The 15,302-nt window shown below is 42.9% G+C and overlaps 1 protein-coding gene across 7 annotated transcripts in view; it reads left to right on the top strand.

Annotated features, from left to right (window-relative positions):
• The window catches only part of Dscam (DS cell adhesion molecule), a 585,477-nt gene that overhangs the window by 361,474 nt on the left and 208,701 nt on the right, over positions 1-15,302 (top strand). For all 7 annotated transcript variants that reach the window (XM_039087936.2, XM_039087935.2, XM_039087937.2 and 4 more), the window contains 2 exons: positions 4,302-4,580; positions 12,580-12,699. In XM_039087936.2, coding sequence (XP_038943864.1) covers positions 4,302-4,580; positions 12,580-12,699 — 399 coding nt within the window. The remainder of the gene's footprint in view (positions 1-4,301; positions 4,581-12,579; positions 12,700-15,302) is intronic.

Raw genomic sequence — 15,302 nt, 5'->3', positions numbered from 1 at the left:
TGTCATCTGGGGACGGACATTCCACCAACTCATTGCCTCTCTAATCATACAAGTTTGCAGGTTAACTATTTTGGACATGTTCGATTTCTACAAACACGTTAGATTTTTAAGTAGGAGTCCTTACCTTTTTAAATATACTAACCATGACTTCTGATTCAGTCTCAACCATATTATGCGATTTTTACATCAGTAACAGGAAAACTAACCGTGGTGACAGTATTCTTCTATACAGTGCTACCGTATAGTCCTCCTGTTCAGCGCTCCTGTTCAGTGCTCCCGTACAGTGCTCCCCAATGCCAGACACATTATGTGCTCATGTCTACCCCCAGCTTCTCACTTGTCTTTAGCTTTTCACTAAGTCTTGTCAGGATGTCCCAAATCTCAGCATCTAGCTACATCAGGTTGTGAAATATAGTAAGCAAGAACACCATGGTGGTTCAAAGTTAAGATGCTTGTGGCCGAGGCTTATCTTCTGAGTGGCACAATTGCTGGCATTGGTGTTCTGGGTTTTTATTTTATTTTATTTTATTTTATTTTATGAGTGTTCCTTCATGTCTTATGTGTACCACATCTATGCCTGGTGACCATGGAGGTTGTCATAAGAAAGATAATTGGTCCAGGAATCTAATATGCTTTTAAGAGGTGGCCCATTCTAATGCAGCAGGTGATCAGCACAGTATCAGATGCAAACTTGGCCGTGATGCCTTCAACTGGAGTTCTGTACAGTTTCAAGCCAGTACATGGGTGCTGGGGACTGAACCTCATCAAGAGTGGCCAGTACTCTTAACCACTGACTTATCTCTTCAGTTGTAGTATTAATTCTCAATGCACTGAATGTATACCTTGTCAGCAGTGTGACTTCAAGGCCATGCCTGTCATTACTTACAAAACTGTAGTGGTGTCCCTAGTAATTTTGTGTGTTGATAAAGTATTGTAGATGTTTGGAAAGCATTCAGTGTGGGGGCGGGAGCAGGGAGGGATGTTGGGTATCTTGGTCCACTGTTCTCCATCTTATTCCCTTGAGAAAGGGTTTCCACTACTGAGCCTGGAACAGCCAGGAAACCCTAGCAATCCCCACTCTGTACTGTTAGGAAATGACTGTCACATGTCATTCTTCTGTCTTAGCACTCTCCCAGTATAAGGGATCACTGCTATATTTTACAATTATTGGTAGCCTATGTTCACCAGTTTCATCATTAAATAGTTATATAAAGATCCCTTCCTTAGGCCGGGGAGATATCTGGTAAGTGAAGTGCCTATCTCACAAGCACAAGGGCACGAGTTCAATACCAGTGCCTGCATGAGATAGACCAGGAGTGGGGTTGCACATTACTAATCCCAACACTGGGGAGCTGGAGGTGGGCAGGCCCCTGGGGATCTCTAGCCATCCAGCCTCATATATTTGGTGAACTCCAGACCAAAAGGGGACCCTGTCTCAAAAAGACAAGATGCTTCTGAGGAACAACAGCCTAGATTGCTCTCCTACCAATGTGCACGCATGCTCTCATGAGTATACACACACACACACCACATATATACATACCATATACACACATACACACATCACATATATACATACCATATACACACACCACATATATACATACCACATACACACACCACATATACACACACCATGTACACACATATACCACACACATATACATATCCCATACACACATACGCACACACACCACATACAGATATACACACATATACAGACCACACACAAATATATACACACACTATACCCATACACACAACCAACTAATACATGCATACATACATACATAACACACCACATGTACACATACACACCACACACAAACATACCACATATACACACACACACCACACACAAACATACCACATATATACACACACACCACACACACTATATACACATATATACACCACACATACACACACCACCCACACACACACACAGATCCAAATGCCAAATGCCTTACTTTCCATGTTTGACATGAGGAATGGAAATTAATTGTGTGTGTGTGTGTGTGTGTGTGTGTGTGTGTGTGTGTATGTATATATATGCTCATTTCCTTTTTATGAAAACCCATAGGGAAATTTAATTCTTTCATTGTGTTTTCATTGTTGACTTTTCTCCTTTGACAGACACATGATCTGAATCAAATGCTTAAAAACTCACTTAGATGCTACCTAGGGTTATTAAATCACTGGGCCAACTGATTAAGGACTCCAGTTTTGGTTGTCCATTTATACACAGTGGAACCAAGGCCCATAGACTGGTTAAATGCAGATCCTAAGTAGCATGGTTAGGTGGGAAACTATTCAGCCTAGTTCCGAAGCTCTTACCTTGGAGAACTGATCTGCTATCCTGACAGCAAGCACCACACCAGCAGTAAGGTGCAGTGTTAGTCTAAGTATGATAATGACCAGGGTTCTGTATGTAAGAAACCGAGGATGAGTAGTGTAATCCTTTATCTCACAAAGTATTAAAATCCAGTCACTATTAATACTGTTTGCACATTTATACCCACTGGAGCGAGATGTGAAGGGATACAGATGTCCATGGACTGCCACCAGTTCCCCAGCTGGTTTCTGGCGTGCCTCATCACATCTCACCTGTCCTGTTCCACATCCTCCTGAGGCTCTGCCCTTAATATCAGAGTCAGATCAGCTCTTTGTAGAGCCAAAGCTAAGATTCCACTTTGAGAGCTGTGATACTTTGGGCATTGGCTTTGTGCAGTGTTTGTTTCTAAACATCTCTGGTTAAGATGAAACTCAAGCCTCCTCAAGACTCGTCCTCCTAGCTCTGGGCTGTGTTTGCAATCCCGAGTTCTTTGGCAGCTGCTTCTGAGAGCGTGTAGCAGCAGCAGTAATAATGTCAAGTCCCCAAGTAGCCGCGACCCTGCTGAGTTGCTATCCGCCGCCTATGTCTTCACGAGTACTGCACTCGGCAGAGGCCCATCCGCTGTGTCTGTTGCTGGGCTCAGGGCATACAATAGTGGCCAAGCACATGCCAGGTGCTTGCTGAGCACTTCATTAAGTGAATGAATGGTCGAGTACATGGTTCTGTGCTTAGTCTTCCTGGCTGTGTCTCCTACAACTCCCTCAAGTTGATAACAGAACTGATTTTATAGTGGATTGATGACCCTATGGATGTCAGCTTGCTGTTTGATTCCCCCTTCTGTCAGTTCATCTGGCAGAATGTCTTTTTTCCCCCACAAGTTGCTTTGAATAAAGTTTGCATCATATGTTATATCCAAACCCTTGAATTTAAAAACGTGTTTTTTTTTATCTTTAAAAACAAAGTGCATGCAAAAAGTACAATAATGACTAGCAATGTATGTTCCAACCTTAGCCAGATGGAAATGCCTTGAGCCTTCCTAAAAAGACAAACTCATTCCAAGTCAAAGTGCAAATCAACACATTGGAGCCTCAGTTTCCCCGTCTACAGTGACACCATGAATAACTACCCATAATGCCAGCATGGGCAGTGCATTAATAACCTGCCCACTCCTAGGGTTCGAACTTGGCTCCTTTGTCCCTACTCACTAGTCTATGATGTAAAGAGTTACCTAGGTCATCAAAGAAGGAGCCAAGGAAGCATGGGCTTGAGGCAAGAGAACAAGGAGCACTTTATAGAGGGATTGAATTATGAAAGAACCCTCCAGACTGTTTAGTCTCTGATTGCCCAGACTAACAGCTCTATTATTCACATGTCCGACCACTCGGGAACCTTGTCATGAGTCCATTCATAAATTAAAATGCTATTTACAGAACTTGCAAAACTAAGGAGTGTGGGTCACCCTAACTGCCTAAGATAAGAAGCTGTAGTTTACAGTTGTTACTTATTAGACACGTGGACGTGTTGAGTGCTACACTGGAATCCACGGTCCTGCATATCCACGCCAGCGGCAGCTGAGAGGAGAACAAGAGTGTCCGTCGAGCACCATGTGTAAAAACGTTAGTGGATATGCCAAACACAAAGCCCTCTCATGGTTTTCACACTGCAGCACGCCTTAAATGTTGCCAACCAAAAATAGTTTTCACTGTTTAAAGTTGTGTTGACTGAATTAGATGAATCACATTTGCTGAATGACAAATGAACCATGCTTTGCATTCAGCATGCTGAGAAAATCTGAGTGGCTAAGGTACCCTTTGCCAGCCTTCCTGTAGCTCATATTCTCCTGGGCTGTGTTCATGGATCACTACACACTCTTTGGGGGCGGCGGGGGGATGGCTTAAGAAAAAACACACATGCAAGGCACCAGCCATTCATTATTGCCTTTGCTCTGTCATCTTTTTCTTCCCAGTTCCTCCTTTTATCCAACCCTTTGAGTTCCCAAGATTCTCTATCGGTCAGCGGGTCTTCATCCCATGTGTGGTGGTCTCGGGGGACTTACCCATCACCATCACCTGGCAGAAGGATGGCCGGCCGATTCCAGCAAGCCTCGGTGTAACCATCGACAACATCGACTTCACCAGCTCCCTGAGGATCTCCAACCTCTCACTGATGCACAACGGGAATTACACCTGCATCGCGCGGAACGAGGCGGCCGCCGTGGAACACCAGAGCCAGCTGATTGTAAGAGGTGCGTGGACAGATGTACCCCACGTGTTCAGGCATAGCTTGAAATTCTGAGGAAGGAATCGGGAACAGAAATTCACTATCCCCCCCCAACACACACACACACACACACACACACACACACACACACACACACACACTCTTAAAAAGAATCACAGCTATAGAAATTAAGAATGAGTTCCTCTAAACACTGAAGCAAACGTATGTTTGTCTAATCTCTACGATGTCCAACAAATTAGATGTATTTGCTTAGAAACATATGCGAGGGAAGACTGTGGGGTCTGGTGAAACTGGGCTTCTGCCGAACATGTAAGTCTTTAAGGAGAAAAATCTGTTAGTCTTGACTTTATTTTATTTTTTTGTATAAAGCTTTTAGTCACATATTATCATTTGGACTGGTGGCTGTTGAACATTTATGAGGCTGGAGATATGACACAGCAGTTAAGAGTGTGTACTGTGCTTGCAGAAGACTGAGATCTGTGACCAGCACTGGTTCAGTAACTCACAACCACAACTCTAAGTCCAGCTCTAGAAGATCAAGCCTCCGGGGCACCTGTGCTCACAGACTCCCCACGCCTCCAACCCCCACATAATTAAAAGTAAAATCTTTGAAAAATAACATTTACTGATGCCCTGCACCATAGCTTTTTCTACAGAGCTGCAGCACAGTGGTGAATTTACAGATGTAAGACTCTCTGCTCCTCCCTTCTATTTAGCGTTAAATGCATCATGGTTTGGGGAAGCTTTTGCAATGGTTTAAGTTAGGTTCGCTGCCCTAGTATCTATGGGTGATTAAAACAGAGTGGTCTAGCATGTAGAAAGCACCCGCAGTGATCTTGGTCCTCTGAAGATGTGCTGGTTATGCCTCAGGTCTTTGCTTCAGACACCAGAGTGCCGTGGTGGTTCATGCTGCAAGTGTGACAGCAGTAGTTGCCAGCTGACCCATCAAGTACAAATGCAGTGGGATTTACGATTCTCTAAGGGAGCGGTATCTGTGTGCTTTGAGGAGGTAACTCTGAGAGGAAGGTGTACTGGGATGCTGATCATTTGTCCTGTAAAACCCCAAACACCAGGGTCTCTGAGCATTATTACCTTCAGGACCATTGATGGCTGACTTCCTTGAGCAGAGGACCCCTGTCCTTCCTCAGTCTGGAGCCAAGTCCCCTCTGCACCTCTCCTCTGCTGAGGGAAATGGATGCATTTCTTCATACTCACCCACAAAGCACAGAGAATGCTGTGCACCTGGAAGTCATGGGGAGAAGTCAGCCAACTTCACACAGTTGGGAAACAATTAAAACAGAAACAATGGGCAAATAAGCAACGAACTAGATCTTCATTAAAAATGAACAGAAGACACACATGGCTACGAGAACTAGGAAACCATTCGTTTTCCCCTACGTTCGAAAAGATTGAAAATAGGAACTCCCCCCTCCCAGTTTTGTCTTAGCCTCCCAATTCTTCCTCCAAGCAGAACTGCCATTGTTTGTGAAGGGCATAACAGTGCCTAGACCGTCTTCAATATAATCTATTCTGAAGGATCGAGGTCAGGAAATAAAAATAGTAGATAAAAAAGAGTTGCTGGATATACATATAGATATACATATACAAATACATATTCATATACATCTTTATCTACATCTACATATTCATATACATATATATACATACGCATATATATATATATATATATATATATATTTAGTTGTTACTTGGGATTGTAAAAACAGCAAGCACGCAGCATTATTATTTTGGCCAAGACCAAGGCCGACTGAAGTAGAACTGAACTCATTCTTTAAGTTACAAAGTAGAGTATAATCTCATTAGCCATGAACTTGTTCTTCAAAACTTATCTTCTGTTGAGTATGAGGCGTATCACCAGCTGGGTGATGGAGCTCTGAGGATAGAATGAGCTTCACACACCAGCTACTGTGATGGGGAAAGTCACAGATAACACAGTGATCTGGGGCAGAATCTCAAGTGAACTGCACCACGGAGCCCACCCAGGACATTAAAGGTCACATGAGTGTGATTTCTGATCCTAGCTCAGACCATTAAATCGCCATCCTCAGAAATAGATCTATCTCCCATATCTGTGGAAAGGATTAAATTTTCCTCCAAAATCACTGATAAGTGATCCTCAAGTTTTGCCAAAAGTTACAATGTCACAGGGGTCTGTAAAGAAGGCCTAGCTTCCAGACAGCAGCCCATACTGTTCTCGGCCCATCTTACAATAAGATCAGGCCTCACCCCTTCATGGAGCTTACAGGTTGACTCTGTTCGTGCCCTGCATTTTGACCGTGTGATTATTTCCAAGTCTTTCTCCATCTCCCCCAGAGACTAACCAGGATGGTGAAATATACCTTTTTTTTGATATTTTTTTATATTTTATATCATACCATATTTCATGACAGGTAATTGTCCTGTCATAAAATCAACTCCACTAGTTTCTAAGTGGGTGCTGGGTCTGGAGAGATGGCTCTGCAGGTAACAACACTGATTGCTTTTGCAGAAAAATGCATATGCAATTCCTAGCACTCATGCAGAGGCTCACATCTACTGGTAAGTCCTTCTCCAGAGGCTCTGATGCCCCTGTGGCCTCCACAGGCACCACATACATGCAGCCCGTAAATATGAATGTGGTCCAAAAACACACGCACATAAGCGAAAAGCAAGATCTGATGAGAAAAATATAGAACAACTCTGCAAGTATCTGATGTCAGGGTCCCTTCCAGCTGCTTTTCCTCTCATTATTTCAACAAGATAATGGCTAAAAGGAAAAGAACATACCAAAATGTGGGATACGCAGCTCGGTGAACATTCTCTTTCTCAAGGCCTTTATCCACTGCAGTCTTTCTAAACAATCTTCCCAGTGATGTTTCCAGTGTCTTTGTGTCTTACTTTCTGAAGAGAAAATAAACTATTCTTAGCTATAAATCCTTAAAACAAGTATAGATATTTGTACATCTAACACGTTTCCAAATGACAATACCTTTTTAAAATTTATTTCATTGCTCCCTTCTACCGTAAGCAACCATGTACTTCGAATGCATACTTATGCAGACCCTAGAAGAGTCCCTGAGATGACAGAAACTCATCTGAATCAGTAGGACAGAGATAGAAATGGGTCAAGCAATGTGGCAAGCATCAGACCCTCCGCTGAAGAAAGAAGGTTACATCACTGAGTTTAGGGGATACAGCACTGAGTCTGCGGGGAACAAGGGAGGAGCCTGAAGTTTTAGGAAACAGCAATGTGATTGGATAAGAGCAAGAAAGACAGTGACTTTTGGAAATCCTCTTGGCTCTAAGGGAGGGAGATGGGAGTGTGCAGAAGGAGCTAATTGAGATGTGTGTGGAAGGAAGGTCAGCTGCAGGGTTGACTTTGCTTCTTGGGTCCTAAGAAAAGTCTCAAGGCCATAGGAATCTATTACTTACAGGAGTCACTGGAATGAACTGGGGAGCAAAGAGGCCTACAGCATGAGAAGCAGAGACACCTGGTGGTGGCTGCAGGAAGAACTCAGGGCAAGGGCTGTCTGCATAAGGTTCTTTGTTGCCCTTAGTGACCAGTTGTGTGCCAATCAATGTGAGAAGGCCTCATGGACACACCTCCCCAGGGGAGCAGCCAGCCCACCACGACAGTGGGGTTTTGTTTGAGCTGTCTTCCTGATGCTCCAATCCCCTCTGTTCTTTGTACAAAGTTCCTAAGGAAGGGTGCTCTCAGGATCACACCTGCTATGAGGGACAGCCATTTCCCAGGTCTGGAAACTGTGCAGCTGTGCTGAAAATCCCAGCTGAATAAATGGAATAATAACTTTTAAGTGACTTAGGACTCTCCTTGCTCACTGTCACCATTCAGAGAGAAATCCACCTTGCAAACTGGGGCCCTAGCCATTCACTGCAGGACACAAGCTGGCACTTGGTCCATGAAAGATCCGTACATTACATTGATGAAATTCATCACATGAAAGTATCAAAAACACAGCAAATTGCTCTGGGCCTTTTTCTTTAATCTTTTGCTGGAATTGAGAAGTACCTCCCTTATATGCTGTACAGTCTTGGTCTGAGATGTAGCTTGGGAAATGCCAAAATAGAATGGGTGGTTTAGAGGTCTTGAAATTGCCTGTCACTGAGAGGGTGGTTTGGGAGTCTGGGAGTGACAGGCTATTAATTACAAGAGCAAAACATACCTTGATCTCAGGGAGATTAGTGTTCTTGATATGACCACAAACTTCACAGAGGGGTGAGCTCCATCTGCCTTGATATGTAAGCCAGTTCAGGAAGAAAACGAAGGTGGGGACATGATGCTAGAACTTTCTGAAGACTGACCAGGCCCACAATGCTGTATGTTCACCATCTGTGTGAGCTTGGAAACATGGCTGACTTCTGAGGCTTGGCTTTTTCATCTGCTCAACTGGCATAGTGCGAGTTACGCTATAACTTCAGGGATTATAAGGACCTAGTTACTTAAGACTCTTCCTGCTCACTGCCAGAGATAAATCCTGTCACTGTTCAGCAATAAATCCACATGGCAAACTGGGGCCTTAGCCCTTAACTACAGAATGCAAGCTGGCACTTGGTTCATGCGGGATCCAAACATCAAGTTGGTGAAATTCACCACATGAAAATAGTTAAAGTTTTGGCTGGAGCACGTGGTTGGAGCCTGTGGTTACTGGAAGAGCCCCCAGCTCCCCTACTGGTAGTAAATGTCCTGAATGTAATCAAGATGGCACCCAAGTCCCTGCACTTGGATTCTCTTCTCACGGGGTACAGAACCTGATCTGGGAGACAGGCAGTTAGAAAAGCCATACCAAACAGGTATAAGAAAAGTGGGGTTTGGAGAGGGTTCAGAGAAGGTATCCATCTCCACTGAAGCCTCAGGAAAGGTGCCCAGTTAAATGATCTTTCAGCTGAAGCAGAAGAAGTGACAAATAGGAATGCATCCAAAAGAGGCACAGAGGGGAAGATGAAGACCCAAGCAAGACCATCCTGAGAACTAGCGAGCAGGAAGAGCTTGGAATGGCTTCAAAATGCCGCAAGGAACAGAGTGAGGGGAGGTTGCTGAGGCCTTTCCAAGCAGTGTAGGAATCTGATCATGGCCAAGGGCCCGGGAGCATGTGATGGTTTTCCAAGCATCCCTAACATCACTGGGTGGAGAAGAGATTCACATGGAGCACTGGTAATGGAAATGCCACCAGACATAAATGACAAATGGAGAGCATTTGAGATAAGAGACAATGTGACCCTCACCCTACCCAGCTTTGTTTCTCTTGAGAGCAGAGTGCAGTCAGAACTGGTTGCAAATCACATAGTCTGGATGCCAATCCTGTATTCCAGAGTAAGAGGAAAGATTAAGTTCCAAGGAAGCAGAAAGCAGTAAAAGTTGCTTCAATACGGAGCTGCCACTGTGGACACCTACAGCTCCTTCATACCTGGCTTTCTAAGGAGCCATTGGAACAATGGTTGTTAAAGTAAGACTCCTGGGCTGGGGGGCCTCAGGATCACCTGGAAGCTCATAAAACAGGCAAGTGCAGTCATAACTCCGTGTGATGGGAAGTGTTAAGGTGCGGCTTAGTTCTGTGCTCACTAATGTCTATTTTCTTCCATGTTCTCTCAAGTAGCATTGTACGTAAATAGTGGATAAAACTGAGCCATTAGATATTCTCTTTCCCATTAAAAACTCAGAAGCCTGCTCATTTGTGCCTTGGGTTTTTATGAAAGCATGGACCAATATGGGAATAGAAGAGGGGATTCTATTACAAGGGAGAAAAGCATACTTAGGGAACTCACAGGATATCCCTGCCAGCATCTGAAAAATTCTTGAGTAATAACTTAGAATTATTCTACCAATCCAGGGACCATTTCCATTCATAACTATATTATAATTACCATGTGTTAGTATTCCATATAGACATCTTTGATGAATTTTTGAGCATAATTTTTTTTAACTTAGAGCCAAATTGAAGGGTCATGGATGAGCAGTAACTAGAGACATGTAACTGGCTGTCTCATCCAGTAAAGCAACATCTCTTCCTCTTGGCAGAATTAGCTGCAGATTTGCCTCTCACGCTGTGGACAATGAGTCTAGTACAATGCTTAAAGTTTGAATCTACCCTGATGGTTGTTGACCATCTTACTAGAAAATTTGAGATGGCATGGGGATACATATTGTGGAACACCCATCATCCTGGAGTTTGGGAGAAAGAAGTAGGAGGGTTAAAAAATTCACAGCCAACTTGGGCTAGATAGCAAGACTTTGTCTCACAAAAGCTAGCATCAGAAGCTGGAGAGATGGCTGAGCAGTTAAGAAGATTGGTTGCTCTTCCAAAAGACCCAAGTTCAATTCACAGCACCTGCAGGACAGCTCACAATCATCTGTAATTCCAATTCCAGGAATCCCATGTCCTCTACTGATGCCCTTGGCCAGTGCACACACAGCATGCAAGCAAAATGCCCACACATATAAAATTTTAAAACTTAAGCTTCTTTAAAAGGGAAGGGAAGAAGAAAGGGAGAGGGGAGGAAAGACAGAGGAAGGATGGAGGAATGAAAGATGGCAGAGGAAGGGTAAGAAGAAAGAAGAAGGAAGGGAAGAAACACTAGCCCTGGCATAATCTCTTTTCCTAGGAATATCTCCTGACCTTAAGGCACTCAACTTTTATTAATTTATTCCAAGAATATACGTACCCGACTGAATGCATTATTCTCAAAATATGATTTACCTGAAGTGAAATCTTTGGGCAGTTTACAAATGTCCCAGATCTGTTTGCTGAATGTAGCGTTTACGTCAAAGCCTGGCATCATTTGTTTCTCCCAACAAAGTGCTGAAAGTTCTGAATCTCGCTCATTTTCTCCCCATGGCAGTCCTGTGAAATGGGTACCACAGTTATCCCTAATTTGTATGTTGGGAAGCCGAGTCACTTTGTAACACACAGAAAAGGTCAAATGCACAAATCAGCAGAACCCAAGACTGAGGTGCTCCTCTGGGCTGTGTTCTTTCCTCAGCTCTGTGGCCTTTTCACATGTGGTGTTTTCTACAGAAAGCTGGACGAGAAAATGGAAACACCAGCCTGAGTTCCATCTCCAGCTGCTTGTCTAGTCTCGATAGATTCCCCTCATTCTTGGTTCCCTGTTGGCCCATCCGATCTTCACGGGGGCTTGTATCATTTCAACGTGCTTCTAAGCTGCTTATTTCAGTGAGATCCTGGGCACACTCTCAGTCTATGATATGTGCTAGCTAGACATGTCCCATCTGTCTGCAGCACCAAGGTTCATGCGTGCATCTCAACATTAGAAACTACAGAATCAAAAATAAGTAAGATTGATTTTCCCAGATGTGGGAAGGGAGGGAGCACCATTTGGATGTTGCATGTTTACTCTTAGTGATGCATGGCTGTCTCACTGAGAGTCCATCTCATGGGTAACCCAGTCTGCTTGAGATGCACTGAGATTAGGCCACTGTCAGATACCACCATTTCTAGAAGACTGGTGACCTGTTCATTAACACTCAAACTCTACAACTAGTTTATCACGAAGCCATGTGCTATAAGTGGACAGTTGAGTATGCTACAGGTCTAATTAGAGATCCTTTCATCTTCTGCTAGAAGAAATTCACCAAGACTTTGAATAGTTCTTAACCAAGAAAATGTTCATCCTTTATAAGTACGATTCTGGGGACAACATATATTTTACCTCTTCTTTTACATAGTGGCTGTGATTCTATTCTGTATGGAGTGAATTCCTGACAAGATTGGGTACTACATGCCCACATATCTATGAAAGGGCAATTTCCCTACTAAAAAAATGAAATTCCTACTAAAATGATATGTGTAGAAGACCCATCAGCACCTAAACTGTTTCTCCCCTTTATCCTGAGCCGCAAGCATAGCTATTGTCTTGGTATTGGTGTGAAACATTCTCTTACTTGAAGGTGTATGGAGATAGTTGTTTTATAAGATCACAACTTTAAATCAGTGACCCTGTCTGAATGACAACATTTCTCTTTTCAGTTCCCCCTAAGTTCGTGGTCCAGCCCCGGGACCAGGATGGGATCTATGGCAAAGCAGTGATTCTCAATTGCTCTGCAGAGGGTTATCCTGTGCCTACAATTGTGTGGAAATTCTCAAAAGGTATGAAGATGCTCAAATTGTTTGTTGCATGCTAAACATACAGTATGTTGTCAACAATATTTGTCCTTTTAGAGATAATTGAAAGTAGATATGTTATCCTCCCTCACCCTAAGCTATCTCATATACACTCCAGTAGATAATGAAGGACTTATAATTCCAATCATGAAAGTCCCCTAACATGTCCTTGGAAAGACTGATTTCAGCCTCTGGAAAATGCTACCTTCCTGTCTACATTGTGACCGTGGTTCTGTTGGGCTCCTGAAAACACAAATAGAAGGAGGAAGGCACCAGTGTTGGAATTATTCACTGATGGGAGTTATTCCTTAGTACCTGGCACCTTGTGCTTTTCGGGGCTAGAGTTAAAATATTTGACTTTTTTTAAAGATATATCTGGATAATATAGAGTGCTACATATGATCACCCATGGGTGCTGCTTTCAACAGCAGTCCCGAGATGGTGGCTAGGGTCCCTGCTAACACACCATGCCTCCTCTTCAAGAGAGTGACAACTCATCCCATTTGTAGATTATAGGCATTTGTTAAATTACAATATATGACTCGGAAGCCAATGGTCATACCATTTTAGACACCAGAAAAATAATTTCCGTTCATGACACTGTCTTCTCCAGTCCCCAAGGTCTGTTCGAAATTAGGAAACTCTATTCCCATTCAGTAACTCATTCATCCAATCATTAAGAGCTATGCATCTACTGAGGGAGATGAACCAGCCCATTGACCAATCATGCTCTTCCCCAATGGTAAAGATGTGTCATTCATAGTCAATCATCATGTGTAGGTTTGTTTCCCTGCTCCCTTAACCACAATTTGTGTTCTAGCCTTTTCTCTTTACAGTAAAAGTATTTTCTTCCTATGCAAACAACCACAATAGAAGGCAAAGTAAGTGGTGGACTTGGCACCATCTTCCTGGTGTAGACTGGCTGAGAGAGCAAAGGGGCTCTCGACAGAGACTGGGAGAGCAAGAGAGCTAATTTAAAAAAAAGAACAAACCTTTCTTGCTGTAGCTCTTCCTCAACCTGTGGGAGTCAACCTCATTGAAAGATAAAAACTGCTACTTTGAATCTCTTCCCGAGACTTATTTTAAGCTCTATCTAGAGCCCCCACTTTGTGTTATTATATTAAAATGGACAAACAGAACAGATTTAGTTTAGCTCCTATCCACAACATATTTGATAGTGTGAGCATTTTCTGTGACATTTACCATCAAAATTACTTTTGATGTTGCTGCTAGATGAATTCTCTGTTCCACCCTAATGCTGTCTCCAGGCTTTTGCCCTTGTGAGCACCCCTGCTACAGAGCACTATTCATCCAGCTCACTGAGCATCTGAGTAATTATTTTCTGCAGTTCAGATAATGTTTCCTAACAGTGAGCCAGCATGACTCCATGGAAGGCTCTTAGTCTGTCTTACCTGAGGGGACTCTGCTCCCTACGGGCATGTGTCTCTGCTCTCAGTAGACAAGATCTCTATCATCACACTCTTACAAGTGAAAACTAACTTTCGTATTTAAATTACTAATACTGTTTAAAATATTTCATTCCTTGTTAGCTGACATTTCTGCTCCCCATCTGGGGACTTTCTGAGACCTGTTGTTCCTTTACCCATCTATGTGTCTTACCTGTTTGCGAACGCACCTTGTATCATCCCGTATTTGTTAAGGATGGTACCCACATTTATCTTTACCCGTCACTGATACTCACATTAAATCATAGTAGCTTTTTCACCTATAAATTTTACATGGAAATTCAGATTATTGGTGGGGGAGAAAAGAAACTGTGACAACAAGTCTTAAAGGTGTGAAATATCTCACAAACAACAGGATGATTAAAAACAAAAAACAAAAAAAGAACCCAAAATAATAAAAAAAAAAAAAACAAAGAAAAGATTGTCGATACTTTTAGCCGGGGCTGTCAGGCAATTTCCCATTAGCAGATATGCAGGTGGTATGATTTCTAATATCTGATCACCTCTGGCTTGTAATCATGATTTTCCCATTAACAATATGTTATGGATCTCTTTTATGGCACCAAATATTGATATTTTATATGCCTTTTTGACATGTCTATGTAGAGTTTTTATTAACATATCAGCAGGGATGGTTAATCACTGCCAGAGTTCAGATAATGTTTATAGGCTAGATGTGGTAGTGCACACCCTCTAATCCCAGTACTTTGGAGGCAGAGGAGGGCAGATCTCTGAGTCCAAGGCTAGCCTTGTCTACAGAATGAGTTTCAAGACTAGCCTGGTCTACAAAATGAGTTTCAAGGCTTGCCTGGTCTACAGAGTGAGTTTCAAGGCTAGCCTGGTCTACAGAGTGAGTTTCAAGGCTAGCCTGGTCTACAGAGTGAGTTTCAAGGCTAGCCTAGTCTACAGAATGAGTTTCAAGGCTAGCCTGGTCTACAGAGTGAGTTCCAGGACAGTTAGAGCTACATGAAGAAACTGTCCTGAAGAATGAAAAGAGAGAGAAAGAAAAATGTTTACAAAGATAAGGGTTATTCTTCCTTTTATGTAGATATCCCAGCGCTAGAGTCCTATTTTGCTTTTGATTGATGGGTGATGTCACACATGTAGTATACAATATGTGCT

This window comes from Rattus norvegicus, chromosome 11 (assembly GCF_036323735.1).
Source record: "Rattus norvegicus strain BN/NHsdMcwi chromosome 11, GRCr8, whole genome shotgun sequence".
NCBI classification, from domain to species: domain Eukaryota; kingdom Metazoa; phylum Chordata; class Mammalia; order Rodentia; family Muridae; genus Rattus; species Rattus norvegicus.
This window is presented reverse-complemented; position numbering and strand designations above follow the sequence as displayed.